The following is a 17,766-nucleotide window of genomic DNA, read 5'->3' as shown; positions in this document are numbered from 1 at the left end:
TACAGCCAGTTCAAGTAAGGAATTAAAACAGTATGCTTTAAAAAATGAATGGGAATATGAAGAATTTTTGATAAAACTAAGGAAATGGTTTCTTAAATGGGAGTTGTTTTTCAGAAAGATCCATCTAGGTACAGAACAAAACTTTGAATAGATGAGGTGGGGCCAGAGAGCTTATATTTCTAAGGATTTACCTGATACTAATAGAACTGTCTGATGGTATTTTTGAGAATCATTGCTCTAGAGCTCATCATTATTTTGTTACTCAATAACAAAATACTGTGATCCAGTGATATTCAAAGAAGTGGCTTATGGATCCAACTTGGTTATTTGTGAGTAGCATTTTCTCTTACAACTTGAAGGGCTGCCAAAGTGAAATGTTTAATACTTGGTTTGCTTATAGCAGAACAGTGGAGAATTTAACACAGTGAGTGTGTGTGTGTGTGTGTGTGTGTGTGTGTGTGTGTGTGTGTGTGTGTGTTTGTGTATGTGTGGTGTCTGCCTGTGTATTCAGTGGCAGTAACATATTAGTGCTACAAGAATTTTAATAAACTTGGGGTTGGGAAGGTGGTTCAGTGGTAGAGCGCTTGCCTTGCATGCATGAGGCCCTGGGTTCGATTCCCCAGCACCACATAAGCAAAAAGAAAAAAAAAAGAATTTTAATAAACTTAACAAATTATAACTAATCCAAACATACAATCTAGTATCATAAAAAAAAAGATCTAGACAGGCAGGAGCCTATAATCACAGCTACATTGGGAGGCTGAGATCTGAACATCGAGATTCTCTTCATCTAGCTCAGGCAGACAAAGCCAAGAGGCTCCATCTCCAATTACTCAATAGAAAGTCAGAAGTGGAAGTATGGCTGGAGTGGCAGTGCCAGCTTTGAGCAAAAAAGCTAATCAGGAACATGAGAGCTTGTGTTTAAGGCTAAGTACTGACATAAAAAAACTAAAATCAAACAAAAAATCTCAACCATACTCAAAGCGCCTACTTCCTAAATATTTTACAAATCTTATAAATATGAAAACTGTATTTAGACATTAAATGATTCAGTCATCAGAAGTTTTTAGAATTAAGCTATTATGAAATAAGGCATTACAAATATAATTATGCATTATATAATCAAATTTCTTGATATTATTTTTTCCAAGGTTCTTAAGAAGTACTAAAATTAATCTTTGCTTCTAATAATAAAAACCGGTTGCAGTGTTTTCTAACATTTATATAAAATTATTTGATTAGTAAATACTGGTAGAAAAAGTTAAATGTTGAATTAATTAATAAGCATCTTATTATCCTGGGAAAGCTGCATAAACATTTAGGCTGGCTTATATTACCTGGTATATTAATTCAAGTACTGCCTGACAAGAAACATCAATACATATGCTAAAAAAAAACAAGAAACATATCCTAGAATGTTGCTGCAACAGGCAAGAGGATTTTAGAAGGCTCCATAGAGGAATCTTCAAAGCCTATCACTGATTCAAGTGAATGAGAGTGATCTGTGGAAGGAGTCGTAACTACACTCTCAGGAATATTGACTCAGGTGAAAGCCATCAATAGGCATTAAAACTAGTATGAATATGATCATGGATAAGGTATTTATATAGTACACAATCCTTACAAAATAATTACAATGAGAAAAAGAGAAGTTTAAAGTAAATAAACTTCAAAAGACTACCAGCAATGAGAAAAATTAAGGCTGTGTGCCACTTACTATGATGCATCGTTTTATGGCATTACTTTTTGTAATGAAATTTCTTTTTGTATTGAAATTTCCAAAAAGTATAATGAAGTGTTTTCTAACAACATCCATATTTTAAATAATGTGTGCACGTTATGCAAAGAGCCCCAGAAACTATTAAAATAGTTTTGAAGGTAAATAGATGAAAAGTATTAATATATAATAAAAAAGTAAACCAAGAAAGCTTACTAGAAAATGTCAAAAAATTAAGGTTTGGTCAGAAATGGCACTGTGGCTCAAGTGGTAGAGTGCTTGCCTTGAGCTGAAGAGCTCTGGGACAGTGCCCAAGCCCAGAGTTCAAGCATCACAACTGACAGAAAAAAAAAAAGTTTGGAACCAGAGGAATGAAGTATGTATTAGACTTTAAAGTAACAACAGTAACAAAGAAAGAGAAAGGAGAGAGAGTGAGAGAAGAAAGAAAGAGAACTAAAAAAAATTTTTTAAGAGCTCTCAAATCTTACCTTGAATTTATACTTTGTACTACGTCTGAGATTTTTCACTGTGTAAGCAAGATCTTCTCCATCATATTTAGGCTTAAAACCATATCCCTGTAAAGGTCAAACAAAATTAAATGTCTAATTGAACAAGTATGGGAAATAACAAATATATGAGGAAAATGCAGGTTCCTCTTTGTCTCCAACCATGTGTATGTGATAAAGACTATCCTGAGTACAATTCTCACCTTGATGCTTCTCTCTTAAGTGGGTGGTCCCGGAAATGATACATAACCTGTGTAAAATATCAGGGAACTCACTTTTAATGTAGCAGCCAAGAGAAAATCTTTGTGTTGAGGGAAGAGGTAGGCAAATGGCAACTTCACCATTAGTAAAGCTACTCCAAGAACTAAAAGGAATTTCCCAGAGATGATGTAAGAGCTAACCAGATTGTAACTGTTGAATGCATTTAATTCTCCCTCAGTGTACAATCTTTCATTTTATAAACAAAAGGTTGCCTCCTCCCTCACTTCCATCCTATCCAAATAATAACAAGCCAAGGATTAAAGGATTAAGGTGTCAATACAATATGTGATTTAGTGTCACACTCAAATGTTTTAAATACTGTATTTAAACTATATATTCATACTTACTGAAGTTTCTTCCTCCATCTCTAATATGTAAGAAATTCCTTCATCTGATGGTGTTCCTGAGGGTTTACTCCACTGTAAGGACAGCCAAGTAACTCCAGCCTTAGCTAGTACGGGACTTGCTGGCATAGACGGGGCACAGCCTGAGGTGTAATATAATACTTCTTCACTAAAGCCACTGTGGATAAGGCATGAAAAAGAATAACTTTTACAGTTGAAGAATAATTTTTAAAAATGAAGAAAATATTTTTTTCAGTGCTAGGGGATCAAATACAATGGTCTTGTTCAGGTATATATCCCCTGTAGCTCTGGAAAATGAAAAAAAAAATTAACAGTGAATTATAAACTAAGTAAGGTATCTTTTATTATTAAGTTGTACAAAGGGGTTTCAAGTCAATATGTCAACTCACGCATCTTGATCTGTCACCTTTCCATCAGTCTCTCTCCTCTAGCTATCTCAATCTTCCTAATTCCATTGAGTCAAATACACTGAGTCAAATAATGTATCCTGAATTTGATAACTGTCTTTAAGATAACCAGATACCAAAAAATAAACTAGTAGTCTTTTTTTAATGCAGTTTTGTTCAGATTTTTAAGCCTTTTTAAATATCTTAATGTATCTAGCCAGAGAATATATATACATATGTATATACACACACACACACACACACACACACACACACACAGACATTTATAGAGTAACCTCCTTCTATTGGTATAAATTTTGTATGCTTTAAAACATACTTTCATATAATGCCATTTATATGAGATAGAAAATGCAAATTCTCAGTTGTGTAATTAAACCTACTTGCCACATAAAGGTGAGCAGGAGTATCTCTAGAACAAATGTAATTTCAATATGACTCTTAAAAGGACTATTTATAATCATTATAGGTTTTTGGACATGTTAAGAGACTGGACTCAGGGCATTGTGCCTACCAGGTAGGTGCCCTATTACTTGAGCCAATATCCAGCCCAAAGCCCAGCTATTTAAACAGGCATCTTGGATGCTCCTGGATTCACCAGAATTTTAAACAAAATCATGAAAGCACAAATGCTGAGGATTAATGAAAAAAATCTTAGTCACATGTTTAGAATATATTTGTGTGCTTTGTGCTCTTGTGTGGCTTTTTCATTCATGCCAGTTGCTCTACTACGTCTGGCTTTTTGCTGGTTATTTGGAGATAAATGTCACAGATTTGTCTTCCTGATCTGGCTCCAAACTTCAGTCCTCAGAGCTCAGCCTCCTATAGGATTATAGGAGCTTTAATTTATAATTGAAATTGCTGCTTTTAATCTCTCTTGGGAGTCCTATGTAACTAAGAAATTCACTTTTAGCTTTTAGTATGTTAATAATGTAACTATAAAGCAGAATTTTTATAGTGGGTAATTTGGACTGTGAAAAACCATACATACTAAGTTGACTGGATAATCTGCAATACTTACATTATTTTGTAAAATAATCTTACCTTGAACCGTAGTCATTTTTGGCTGATAATCTAAATTTACAACCCATTGCCGGAGACAATTTAGTAATTTTAAATTGTTTCTGTGAGCCAACGTAACACTGACAAAATTCTCCATTTCCTTTTCCCTAAAATAAATGGATAATTATTATATATAATATATAGTATTATAATTAGTAATGTGTGTGTATGTCTTATCAGTACTGGGGCTTCTTATTGTTTTTTGCTCAAGGTTAGTGCTCTAACACTTGAACCACAGCTGCACTGATGGTTATTTGGAGATAGGAGTCTCACAGATTCTTCCTGCCTGGACTGGCTTCAAAACATGATCCTCATATCTCAGCTTCCTGAGTAGGATTACAGATGTGAACTATCAGTGCCTGGCCTCATGTATATTATTACAAAGATAAATTTACATCAATATTTTTCTTGATAGTGATGAGTTAGCTAGTGTACATTAATAGTCATCTGTTACATATAAATCATGAATCTCAAGGCTGATATACTGAAATTCAAGTGCAGATTTAAAAAAAATATTAAGTTGCTCTACAAATAATCCTGTACAAGTATTTTTTTTAGCCAATGCTAAATATGTGGCCATAATAAAAGAAACTCTTTTTAGCTAAGTCCCTTGCATAATCTCATTGGAGTAGTAGTGGGCACAAGATAATCTTTGATTATGGACAACTGGCAGATTTCTCTCAACCTATGAAAAACTCCATCCAAACAGTTTTTGTTTATTTACTCAATTTTCTGTCGAATCTGGGATTAGAGCTCAATCTTTGCATTTGCTAAATAAGTAGGCACTCTACTGCTGAGCCATGTTCTCCAGCACCTATGCAAACAATTTTAAGAAAATATATTTATAAAACTCCACATAGATATTACCAAGAATTCTTAAAGATTTGGAGTGGCCAGTGCTTGTATTTAACACTGAAACAATCCTAGAAGAAAGAACAGCCTAATTACAGGTAGTAAGGAGGGAGAGAGAAAAATCAGGTCAGCATAAGACTATTGGAATTATAGAAAATTTTGGTACTAAATAAAGTGGATGAAGTTCTTAAAACATATTTTTTTCTTTTTTGGGTTGGTACAGGTAAAAGATGTGACTTTCTTGAAAGAAAACATTGTATCTAGCTGTTTTACTAAACGCTCATTAGTTTTAATGATATTGAGTCTGCTGAGTGGTTTAAGAAGAAAATCCTATTATCTCTCAGTAATTTTTGATCCCTAGCCAGGACACTATGTCTGTAACCTTGTTTCAGTTTCAAGTCACATAGCATTCATTATCATTTCTGAAATAATGTTAAATAACATTAGGGATAAGTAGCAACTGTGACTTGTTTCTGCTTTGAACATTACTTTCTTGTTTAATAATGGTACAAAAATGGTCAAATAAAGAATGAGTTTTCTATTCTTAATTTGTTTTAAGTTTAAACTGGGATGTTTAGCCTGTCATCATCTATCAATATTATATTGCTTTTCTTCTACAATGTAGAGGAAAATTTGAACTTTGAATTCTCTACTTCTGGAATAAAACCTTGTTGGCCCATTCTCTTTAGCCACTCCTCTAACTTGGTGTAAAGAGCAGAACAAAATAAAAAGTTAACTGACCACAGAACAATGTACTGAGCAGCAACAATGTACTGCCAGACTGAATAATTCTTGTCAAAGATATCAAGGTCCTAATCCCTGTAGCTAAGTTAAGGATCTTGAGAAAGAAGACTAATAAGTTAATGACCTTCTAAGAGGGAGGCAAGGAGATTTGAAGACAAAAGAGGAATAAGGTGATACAACAATGGAAGCAAGGAAGAAAAGTTGATATAGCTATGAATGAAGTAATGGGCACAGCCCACTAAAGCTGGTCAAGACAAGGAAAGAGTCTCTTCCAGAGCTCCAGGAGGGAGCAGGGTCATGCTATTTTACTTTTGGCCCAGTGAAATCCACTTCAGACTTCTGAAGGCTTTTAGAACTGTACAAAAATAGATATGTTATTCAACGCCATCATGTTTATGGTAATTAGTTATACTAGCATAGGAAATGAATAACCTTGCCATTAGGGTGGTTGTAGAAAAATGCTTCACTCTTATGGAAGTAATTATACAAGTTACAGGTTTCTCCCCTACACTTTGGTGCTGGAGATTGAACCTAAAGCTTTGTGCTAATTTCTACTGCTGAACAATATTCCCAGCACTACAAGTGACAGTTTTGATAAAATGATAATGACAACAACACACTAGGAAACCTCCACAAAATAGGGAGGTTCAGTCAGTAATGTTTAGAAAACATTTTCTAAACATTAATCTAAACATTAATGTTTTCTAAACATTACTGACTGAACCTATCAGTCCTTTTTTTTTTTTTTTTTTTTGGGTCCGGTCGTGGGGCCTGAACTCTGGGCCTGGGCACTGTCCTAGAGCTCTACCACTTGAGCCACAGTGCCACTTCTGGCTTTTTTCTTTTTGCTTATGTGGTGCTGAGGAATCGAACCCAGGGCCTCACACATGCAAGGCAAGCGCTCTACCACTGAGCCATCTTCCCAGCCTCCTATCAGTCCTTTAATGTAATACATAAAATTATTATTTCTCAAAAGAAAAAATAATTACAACAAACAAAACATTATTTCTACAATTTTAGTCATTAAAGAGGATTCAATTTACTTACCTCATCCCATTCTAAGATAAAGCTTTGGATTTTAGAACCATTGTCACTAGGTGCCTGAAACATCAAACATCAAATGAAATGAATACAAATTAGTATTGCATAAAAGATACTGTGATTAGGAGCCAGGCACTGGTGGTTCATGCCTGTAGTCTTAGCTATTCAGGAGGCTGAGATCTGTGGATAACCAGTTGAAGCCAGCCCAGGCAGGAAAGTCCATAAGACTCACCAGAAACTGGAAGTGGTGATATAGCTCAAAGTGATACATTGTTTAAAGCACAAAGAAAAATAGAAAAGAGGTTACAAGCTAGTTTAGCTATATTAATACTGGGTAAATGGACAGTAAAGGAAAGGCATTGCTACAAATACTCTGGGGGGTTATATTACTGTTCTCAATAATGTGAAGGCCCTCCCTGGAAAGGCCTAACACCACAGCCTTGGACAGCAGACCTCGTCACTGATAAGTGAAAGGTAGTTATGTGTTACTCCAAGGAGATAGTTGGGTGCTGGTAGCTCACCCCTGTAATCTGAGCTACTCACAAGGCTGAGATCTGAGGATCACACCTAAAGCCAACCCAGGCAGGAAAGTCTGTGAGACCCTTTTCTTCTATAAACTACTCTGAAAAAGTCACAAGCAGTGCTGTGACTCTAGTGGTAGAGCACTAGCCTTGAGCACAAAAAAGCTCAGGGATAGCATCTAAGCCCTGAGTTCAAGCCCCAGGACTGGCAAAAAAAAGAGAGGGGGAAGAACCATTTTCTAGCCAGGTGCTGGTAGTTCACACTTGTAATCCTAGCTACTCAAGAGACTAAGCTCTGAGGACTGAAATTTGATGCCAGCCCAAGCAGACAAATCCAAGAAACTCTTATCTCCTATTAACAAGCAAAAAGCTGAAAGTAGAGGTGTGGTTTGAGTGGCAGAGCTCCAGCTTTGAGAGTAAAAGCTAAGGAAGAGCCAAAGGCTTTCAATTCAAGTCCCAGTACATGCGCGTGCACGCACGCACGCACACGCACACACACACACACACACACACACACACACACACTTTGTACAAGTATACCATGTTCTAAATGGGACTGATTATTTTTCCTGTGACAGACCTGAGATGAAGGAATGAAATAACAGAAAACAGAACGGATAATGTCACAAAGGACATGTAATACATGAGTTCACCCTGTCCTAAGCTGCTGAGGTTTTGGAGCTATGTGTGATCAGGTGACTTCCTTTGACTAGGCATTAGTATTATGAAACATGGATGACTTCGAAGAGAGTGATTTAAGAGCGTGTGTGTGATTCATGCCATCATGTTTTTGTAGCCCAATTTAGCAAAATGTGGCTAATATAAATAGGATCTTTTTTGTATGACGATTTTATTATAAATACGTTCTTTTGGAATAAACAAATGTGGCAATCAAGACTATGTGCCCAACTTGGTCTAAATTAAGTAATAAAGGAAAAATGGAACCAGGTACCATTTAGAAAGAGAAATAAATAGCAGACACCTGCCTGCCATGCTAAGTGTCTTTCTACCAAGAAGTACAGAAATTCACTGGACTATCACATTGTTTCTCACCTATTCATTTAAAATAAGCTTTGAGGTTGGTGACCCACACTGGCTCTATAAATGACTGCTCCTCTCCAGTCCTGAGAAGCATATAGGAAGACTCTCCAGATCCTAAGCATCAACAAAGGAAATTTTAATTGTCTGTATTTCTTTCTTCAGTGACCAGATGTCCCCTATTTGCTGGGGGTAACATATGAATAATCCTTCAGCCCTACTGCCAAGTGTTCATTCTAAGTCTTAAAACACTGCTTTTCCTGTGATGGAGGTTTTTTCCTTTTCTGAATTGGGCCATTTTCTTTAGTCCAGACTCCTGCATTGAAGAAATATCCTGTCACTTCAAATATTCTTCAATTTTCTCCTCCTCCATTGAGCCCACAGTGACATGCCTCCAGTTTCTGTTACAAAAACTGACAGGATAATTAATGATGAGAATCTGGTCTCCTACAGCCTTGATAGCTTTCTGGGAATTAGGCAGTCCTTCTTCTATGTCTTCTAAAAGAATTCCTCCTAACACTTGCTGGTCATGCTGATCCAAGATGAGAAGAAGAGGCTTTCTTATCTTTCAAGTTGTGCTTGGGCTTGAAGGCGTATTTCCTGTTTATTAATTGTTCGATTGTTTACTAATGCCTCAGTTATTAACCATAGTTTCTGCTTGAATCCAATGTATATATGCTGGGTTTCATCCAAAATTTCTTCTAATGTCAGAGGGTGTTGTATGTCTCGCTGATGCTGAGTTTTCATGTAATTCACAATCTTAGCAAGTAAACCAAACTTACATCTAGTGCTTTCAGTTAGAGCTTTCAAGTTAAGTGATCCATTGCTATGATCAGAACTTTGTTTTGGTCCTGATGACCTCCATGTTCTATCTTTGCTCTCTTCTTCTTTGATGATTATGAATCAGAAGGTAATGGCTGATTTTCTACCACAAAAGTAGAAAGAGCTAATTTCTTTAGCAGCTCCCATTCTCTCAGTAAACTTGGCTCAATAATGCCTAAGCCAGGAAAGCTGCAGAAGACTTGCCACGCCTGTGTCTCAGCCAGCCACTGCCTCCTGCTCCTCCTCAGTTCTCCAGGTGCCCTGGTTCATGCCAAGCACCAACCCTCCCCCCCCCCCCAGGATCTCACCATGAAAATGGTGGCAGAGAGAGAGAGCTTAGCAGAAGATGTTGTCTGGAGCAGAAGATGTTTCCACCCATATTGTGCTGGCCATTTTCTGCTGTAGCTATTAATCACTTACTCCCTGCAGCCACTGTGGTGGCTAGCACTGTCCAGAATGTATTTGCATCATGGCACACTGACATGAGATGGCCTTTTAACCTTTAACTTGGTGGCTTTACCTTAAGTACTACTTTAATGTCAGAGAACTTTATTCCAGCTCTCTTTTACATAAAGAAGCAGCATAACTAAGCAAACCCAGACGAGGAGCCCAGCTTCTAAACCCCCAACCTAGACTCTTTCTATCCGTGAACTTAAGGATTTGGGGTTCAGAAGCAATATAAAAGGGTATTTGCTGTATGTTTTTAGAGCCATTTCAAGAAAAGTTGGGAGTATGGGTGACCTATGTGCACAATTTCAGGAAGTCGCACAGTCTACATCTTCTATAGGGTTGTTGAGATATTGTACTAAATGTAAAATCTTCAAAACAACTTTAATTATCTTCAGAATGAAGTACAGTATCCTATAGAAATCCAACCTACATGAAAGTCCCTTTAATATCTGTCTATAATCATCAGAGCCTAGAGTCTAATCTATTTTATAAGATACATTTGGTGTGGTTTGGAAAGACACAGAGTTTTCTCAAAATTGAACTGCTATGTATTTTGGTAAATATTGTATTTAAATTTTGTTCAGAAATTTATCAAAACCTATACTCTATGTCAACTATGACAATGCTGTCCATGGAATCTGAATGACCAGTTCAATCTATAGTGTGTATCTATTGTTTTGAACATTCTGGTGTAGCTAGGCTCAATCATCTATACATTAGAATACATACTATTAAAAATTATTTCATTCATCATTTAAGGCATCAGATTGCTTTTTTGGGGGGGGGGGAGGGAGGCTAATCTTGGGCAACATCTCTGAGCTTTTTTGCTCAAGGCTAGTGTTTTACCAATTGAGTCACAGCTCCACTTCTAGCATTTTGGTAGTTAATTTGAACTAAGAGTTTCATAGACTTTGCTGCCTGGCCTAGCTTTGAATCATGATCCTCAGATCTCAGCCTGCTAAGTAGCTAGGTTTACAGGTGTAAGCAACCATGCCCAGTCAGATCAATATTTTAAAAAATTCAGTTTAGCTATTACAAATGTGATTCAGCATAAACATAGTGATATAAAGGCATCATTTGAAAACATAAAATAGTAGGCTGACAATATGTTATACATCTGTCATCACATATAAAATGTGACAAGGATTGGTAATTGTAAGTTAACCCCTTCTATATTTACATGTAAAAAGAAAAGCCAGTAAGAGAGTGATCTGAAAAAAAATGCCTATTTCTTATATATTAGTCAAAATGACTGACATTAGTACTATTGGGAAATAAGGGAATGCCTAGTTACAAATGCTCCTACAGAATATTCTTACCTTCCATTGCAAGGTGAGTGAGTTTTTGGTCCGATTGGCTATTCTTGGTGGATTAGGTACATCAGGCTCACAGCTCAAGGTAGTAAAGCTTTCAGCTTCTGAAGGAGTTCCCTTTATAGAATTGGACTCTGCCTGTACTCTATGAAGATAAAATAGTTTTAGCCTGAAGAATCACTGTCTTTTTAATTTCAATAGCATCAACTTTTAAGTATTTTGCAGGTTAGCAAAGTACCTTCTAAATATGCTATCAAGAATATCAATATTAGGGCTGGGAATGTGGCTTAGTGGTAGTGTGCTTGTCTAGCATGCATGAAGCCCTGGGTTCAATTCTTCAGTACTGCATAAACAGAAAAAGCCAGAAATGCACTGTGGCTCAAGTGGTAGTGTACTAGCCTTGAGCAAAAGCAGCTCAGGGACAATGCCTAGGCCCTGACTTCAAGCCCTAGGACGGCAAAAAAACAAAAGAAAAAGAAAAAAAAGAAGAGTATCAGAAGTGTGAGCCTAAAAAACAAAAAAATACAGACCAGTTGTTTTCATTTTATTTCACTACAACTCAAAGGAAGAAACATTTTGAATTGTGACCTGTCTGTACATATATGTATTTACATAAACATGCAAATTGCAGACTCCAATGTTGCTAGGGTGACAGATATGTGTCATGACACCCAGCTATGGGTTGAGGAGGGGGTCTCATAAACTTTTTAACCCAGGATAGTTGCAAACTGAAATCCTGCTGTTCTCAGCCTCCCAAGAAGCCAGATTCTAATTGTGAATCACTGACTAGGCTTATTCACTTTTTAAAAAATGCAAAATACAAACTGGGCACTGGTGGCTCCTGCCTATAATCCTAGCTAATCAGGAGGCTGAGAACCAGAGGATCAGTGTTCAAAGCCAACCTGGGCAGAAAAGTCTGCAAGATTCCATCTTTACCCAGTAAAATGCAGGGCTTATGGCATAACTCAGGTATCAACCATGAGTGAGAAACTGAGTTCAAGCCTCAGTTGTAGCACATACACAAAAGAATGCTATTTCTCCCAAAATTCAATTCATGACTCAATAATGGTTACAATCCATAGTCTTAAAAATATTATACTGAACAATATATATGTTTAACCATAGGAAATTTACTTCAAAAGTAGCTTTTTAATTATAAAAGATTTTCATTAGTATGTGTTAATTTAATGAAGGGGTTTCACTGTGGTATGTCCTTATATGCATTTTATGCATTTGGTCAAATTCCCTATTACTTTTTTCCCCTTTCTCTTTCTTTGTGTTCCATTCTTTTATTGTCAAACATGTATATAAAGAGCCTGGAAAGTGTATTTTTTATTTGGAGAGATGGGAAAAAGTTAATAAGAAGACAATTTATGTAGGGGTACAACTAGCTATCTTTATTTATTTATGTATCTTTTCCTTTCCTTTCCTTTTCTTTTTTTTCTCTTTTCTATTTTTTGGGGGCAGTACTGGGACGGAACTCAGGGCCTTAGATTTTTTTTGGTTCAAGGCTGATGCTGTACTACTTGAGACATAGCTCCACTTCTGGCTTTTTGGGTAATTAACTGGAGATAAGAGTGTCAAAGACTGTTCTGACTGGGCAGGCTTTGAACCTCAATTCTCTTATCTGATTTTCCTATATACTAGGATTATAGGCATGAGCCACCAGTGCCCAACTATTTTGTTTTCCTTAAGAGAAATTGTCACTCTTTTTTTTTTTTTGCAAAATAGTAATAAAATGTATATATATACACATAAGAAAAGCATTTGTCTTTAGTACAGATGAATTCTCAGATTCCTTTTATATATCACATTACTTTTTTTCTTCCTCCTGTATTTGAACTACTAAGAAATTTAAATTAAAAACAGACTATAAATTATATTCCTTTGAAGGATAATGTTAAACAGAGCAATTCCAAACACAAATGGCCTTTTACACAAAGTGGGTTAGTCACTAGGAAGTCTATGAAGGCCCTAGACTTAAGATCTGAGGATCAAGTCAGGAAAGTCCATGAGACTCTTATCTCCAATAAACCAACAGAAAACCTGAAGTGGTGCTGTGGCTCAAGTAGTAAAGCCATCACCTTGAGCTGAAGAGTTGAGGGATAGCGCCCAGGCCAAACCCCACAACCAAAAAACAAACAAACAAACAAAAGAAAACAAGTATTTTTTAATGACTCTGTTGTACAAAACTCTCAAAGTTGAGGTGAATTTCTAGTGCTAACTAGATATGGTAAACATATTTTATAGATCATCCCAATCCCTAGGTCTTACAAATAAGTTGATTAACCCTTCTTTTACCATACACTTTAGTTAAATGTTTTGGCTGTTTTTTGAGGAGGAGAATACTAATAATTAAGCCTATAGAAACATCAAAGAACATGTTTTTAATCCAAAATATATTTTAGATTTTTTTAAAAAAATCATTAAAAAATAACCCTATATTGCATATAAAAAGCAACATTGTATTTCCTTACTTTGCGTAGTAATCTGTGGCTGGCTTGAGATCATTTAACGTGACACTTGTTTCTTCTCCTCTGAGGAAAAAAAATAAGAAGCATTTCAGTGTCTGATAAAGCATTTCCAAAGGATGTACATTACATGTTATAGTTTATGGAATTTAATTAAATTGTACTGCTTCTTTACCAGTTGTAATCATATTCAGATTCTAGTATGTAGACTTAGTGTAACCAGAGGATGTGCCAAACTTTAACTATGTACTTGTATACTACTTTCACACAAAAAGGTGTGCTAAGCAAATCTGATGTGTAGTATAAGCTAGACTTTCTTTCTTCAGAGTTAAGATTTTCAAACTATAAGAATCATTTTCAATTATTTCAAAATCTACTCTGCACACAGAATATCCAATAAAACATGCCACTGAAAGAAAAACTCCCAAGTTTTTACAAGGAGTCTCACTATTTTGTTGTACTAGACAGTAACATGATACTTTATAAACAATATTCCAGTTATAGTTTAATGGGTAGTAAAGAAAAAAGTGAATTGTTATTTTGTATTGCTGGGGATTGAGCCCAAGACCTTGTGGTTCAATAATTTAAAAGTATTTATCCACTATTACTTTTTCTTTTGTTTCAGTGCCAGCTCTAGGTCTTGATCTCAGGGCCTGGGCACTGTCCCTGAACTTTTTGCTCAAGGCTAGTGCTCTATCACTTGACCCACAGCGCCACTTTGGGCTTTTTTGTGGTTAGTCAGTCTCACAGACCTTCGTGCACAGGTTGCCTTTGCCCCTCAATCCTCTCATCTCAGCCTCCTTAGTGCCTAGGATTACAGGTGTGAGCTGCCAGTGCCTTGTCACTATTATTGTTTTAAACACAACAGCACATATTTAAAATAATTATTTGATACAAATATTATTTAGATATCCAGCCATAAACCAGCCTTTCCCTCCTCTTTCTACTTTCCCTCTCCCCTTCTTCCTTCCCTTGCCTTCTCTTCTTCCTTCTTTTAATTTTTCATCAGTATCAAGGTTTGAACTCAGGGCCTCATCTTTGCTAGGCTGGTGCTGTATCAATTGAACCACACCTCCTAGCTGTTTTTTGCAGGCTTATTTTGGAGACAGTCTTTCAGACTTTTCTGCCTGGCTTCAGACTGAGATCTCACAGATTTCAGCCTCCTGAGTAGTGAACCATCAGCACTCAGCACTTGCTCCCTTCCCCTCTCTCTCTCTCTTCTTCTCTTCCACATGTTTATTTTGTTTCTTCCAATAATCAAGTTTTCTCCCCTCTACCTTAAGGATTTCTTTCACTTATCCATCTTTTGCCTCCAAGTTACCTTGTTTCTTAAATCAAAATAAAAATTTGACAAGAAATAATCATTACCTCATCATTGAAAGTACATGTTGATAAACTGACCTGTTGCAGTAGCATTCTGAGAGAGACTTAAAATTGTTAAGGATAAAGATTAGTAATGTCTCTTTTATGCTCCCTGGTTAGGTTGAAGTGGAAATAAATTTCTTCCTTTTAGCAAGCAATCAGATCTAACTCGAAACAGTAATTAACACCAGGAAATCTTTATGTTGTGATTAAAAAAAAAACCCTTATTGTACCAGGAGGTAGGTTTTCTTGTTTCTCTGAATAAGTCTGAATAGAATAAACACAAGCTATATCTCAACAGAGAAGGCAGGGCATTTTTATGATCTTATGTGATGACAACAGAGTCAGTAAAGGCAGTTTCATTTTCTTTTCTTCTCCTTATCAACTACTTTTTTTAAAAAAAGCTTTTATATCAACTTTATTCTCAGAGCCAACTTGTATGATTTAACAAACCCCATATTGTCAACTATTGTTGGAGTCATATTCCTTCTTACATGTAAAAAAAATCTCATACTCAACAATGAGTTCTGAGTTGCAAAAGAAGATTTACTGTTTGCACCTGTCTGTAAGGCTTTGTTACAAATTAAACAAAGACACATACACAAAAGATACCAAGAAGTTGCTGAAGTGTTCTGTGTTATGACCCTTTAAATGATAATCCTTTGCTTAATTTGCTTAAATTGTAACTAAAAATTGGATTTAATCTTAACAACAAGGGCATAAATATACCATTTAAAAACAGCAGTCATAAATGTCACAAATTCATTCACTCTAAGACTTCTGTGTATACTATCATGGTTTTTGAAATATGGTTATGAAAATACCAAAGGAAATCTGGCACTAAATTCATTTTACTGCAGGCCAAGAGCTTGACACATATAAATTAAACTCAATCCCTCAGAGGAATAAGATAAACACTTTAGAAGTCCACACTAAAAAATTCTCCATTCCTTGTTCCTGGGTTCTACTTATTACAATGTACACTACTGCATCAAGAAGATGTTAGTAGGAAATATCTATTAGAGAGTCTGTTGGCTCGGGGAAGCTGAAAGGGATGTTCTAAAAATGTAGACAAGAAATGTGTACTGGCCTGCATTTGACCTGCTTATATTGAAATCACTAATAGTGGTCAACTTATAGATCAGAAAAAAAATGAAGAAAATTAGTAATAAGCTAGTAATGATGAACCATTAATGGCCATTAATGTAAAGAAAATCCAACAAATACCTACACATAAACACTTTTGTACTTCCCATCTTTCCCAGTACTTGAGACCAGAATTTCATAACCATAGAGCTCTGGTACAGTAGTCTCATCTGTTTCACCATTAAGGAAAATGGAAGGTGCTGACCAGGTCAGTACTATTGTCCTTGCCTGGATGTCTGAAGCCTGTGAAAATATAACATTTAGAAGCAATTTGAAAGAAATGTAATTTGCACATAACGAAATACCTAGTATTGTTATATGATTAAATACCTGTGTGTATGTATGTGTATATATATGTATATATATATATATATATATATATAAATGACTAACAAATGGAAATTTGCTCATTTGCATATCACAATTTGTTGTTAAGGAGTGAAAAGGCATAACAAGTTTAAGGATCAATCTGAGATATTAAAAACTATTAGAATAGGTAAGTGTGGTGTTATACTGCCTGCAATCCCAGCACTTGGAAAGCTAAGGCAAGGGGATCATGAGTTTGAAGCTAGCCAGGGGTATATAATGAGTATGAGGACAGCCTGTAATACTCAGCAAAACCCTTTCTCAAAATGACCCACCAAAACTATTAGTATAGAAGTATAGATACCCAGATGCCCTCAGTGGATGATGCATCAAGAAAATGTGGTATATATACACAATGGAATTCTATGCCTCCATCAGAAAGAATGACATTGTCCTATTTGTAAGGAAATAGACTTGGAAAAAATTACATTAAAAATTACATTACATTAAGCAAAGTGAGCCAGACCCAAAGAAACACAGGTTGCATGGTTCCCTCATTTGTAGTAATTAGAATATGCCTATAAATCTACAAGCAAACACAGTAAGAGACAAAAAATTATACCTGGACATGATAAACAGGACTCTAAATATTCACCGGTAAGACCAAAGGAGAGCATCACAAAGGTTCAATAGCTATGTGCATATAGGCATATAAAATGATGTTTATCAAAATCAACTTTAAAACTTGGAAACAAGAGGGTTTTGTTGTTGTTGTTATTAAACCCCCCCCCTTTGTCACTGTTTTTGATTTCTGTACTTTTTATCTTTTTTTGGGGGGTCCAGTCATGGGGCCTGAACTCTGGGCCTGGGAGCTGTCCCTCAGCTCTTTAGCTCAAGACTAGCGCTCTACCACTTGAGCCACAGCGCCACTTCTGGCTTTTTTCTTTTTGTTTATGTGGTGCTGAGGAATCGAACCAGGACCTCAGGCATGCAAGGTGAGCGCTCTACCACTGAGCCACCTTCCCAGCCCTGTACTTTTTATCTTGTATGTAAGTTTATCTGTTTGGGGGAAGGTAGGGGAGCATAGAAATGGTGGGACAAAGGGTGAACTAATGCAGCAGTGATATTCAGTAGACACTATGCTGAAAATCAACTATACAACTTAGGGGAAGGGAGGTCATGAGGGGAAAAAATGGGAAAGAAGCAGGGAAGAGGTGACATTGTTCAAAAAGAAAGACTTATTACCTGACTTATTTAACTGTAACCCTTTTACAGTAAAAAAAAAAAGAAAGAAAAGAAAAGAAAAATACTGGGAGAAAAAAAGGACTTTTTATTGAAAGCATAAATTTCTTAACATAGGAAATTATTACAATAAAAAACCCACA

At 36.1% G+C, this 17,766-nt stretch overlaps 1 protein-coding gene, 1 non-coding gene and 1 pseudogene across 5 annotated transcripts in view; all 3 read right to left on the bottom strand.

The window, feature by feature from the left end:
- Window positions 1-17,766, bottom strand: part of Fndc3a (fibronectin type III domain containing 3A) — a 117,998-nt gene that overhangs the window by 20,960 nt on the left and 79,272 nt on the right. For all 4 annotated transcript variants that reach the window (XM_042685794.1, XM_042685795.1, XM_042685796.1 and 1 more), the window contains 7 exons: window positions 16,161-16,318; window positions 13,574-13,633; window positions 11,103-11,241; window positions 6,959-7,012; window positions 4,298-4,422; window positions 2,832-3,006; window positions 2,206-2,292 (listed from right to left, as the gene is read on the bottom strand). In XM_042685794.1, the coding sequence (XP_042541728.1) occupies window positions 2,206-2,292; window positions 2,832-3,006; window positions 4,298-4,422; window positions 6,959-7,012; window positions 11,103-11,241; window positions 13,574-13,633; window positions 16,161-16,318 (798 nt within the window). The remainder of the gene's footprint in view (window positions 1-2,205; window positions 2,293-2,831; window positions 3,007-4,297; window positions 4,423-6,958; window positions 7,013-11,102; window positions 11,242-13,573; window positions 13,634-16,160; window positions 16,319-17,766) is intronic.
- LOC122112525 lies at window positions 8,691-9,712 on the bottom strand (annotated as a pseudogene).
- Window positions 15,409-15,533, bottom strand: LOC122112978. Its single transcript, XR_006148349.1, has one exon. It is a non-coding gene; the product is annotated as a small nucleolar RNA SNORA40 (small nucleolar RNA).

The sequence above is a fragment of the Dipodomys spectabilis genome, unplaced genomic scaffold (genome assembly GCF_019054845.1).
Source record: "Dipodomys spectabilis isolate Male_0828 unplaced genomic scaffold, ASM1905484v1 ptg000095l, whole genome shotgun sequence".
Classification (NCBI taxonomy): Eukaryota; Metazoa; Chordata; class Mammalia; order Rodentia; family Heteromyidae; genus Dipodomys; species Dipodomys spectabilis.
Note: the sequence above shows the minus strand (reverse complement) of the source record. Positions and strands in the feature narration are given on the sequence as shown.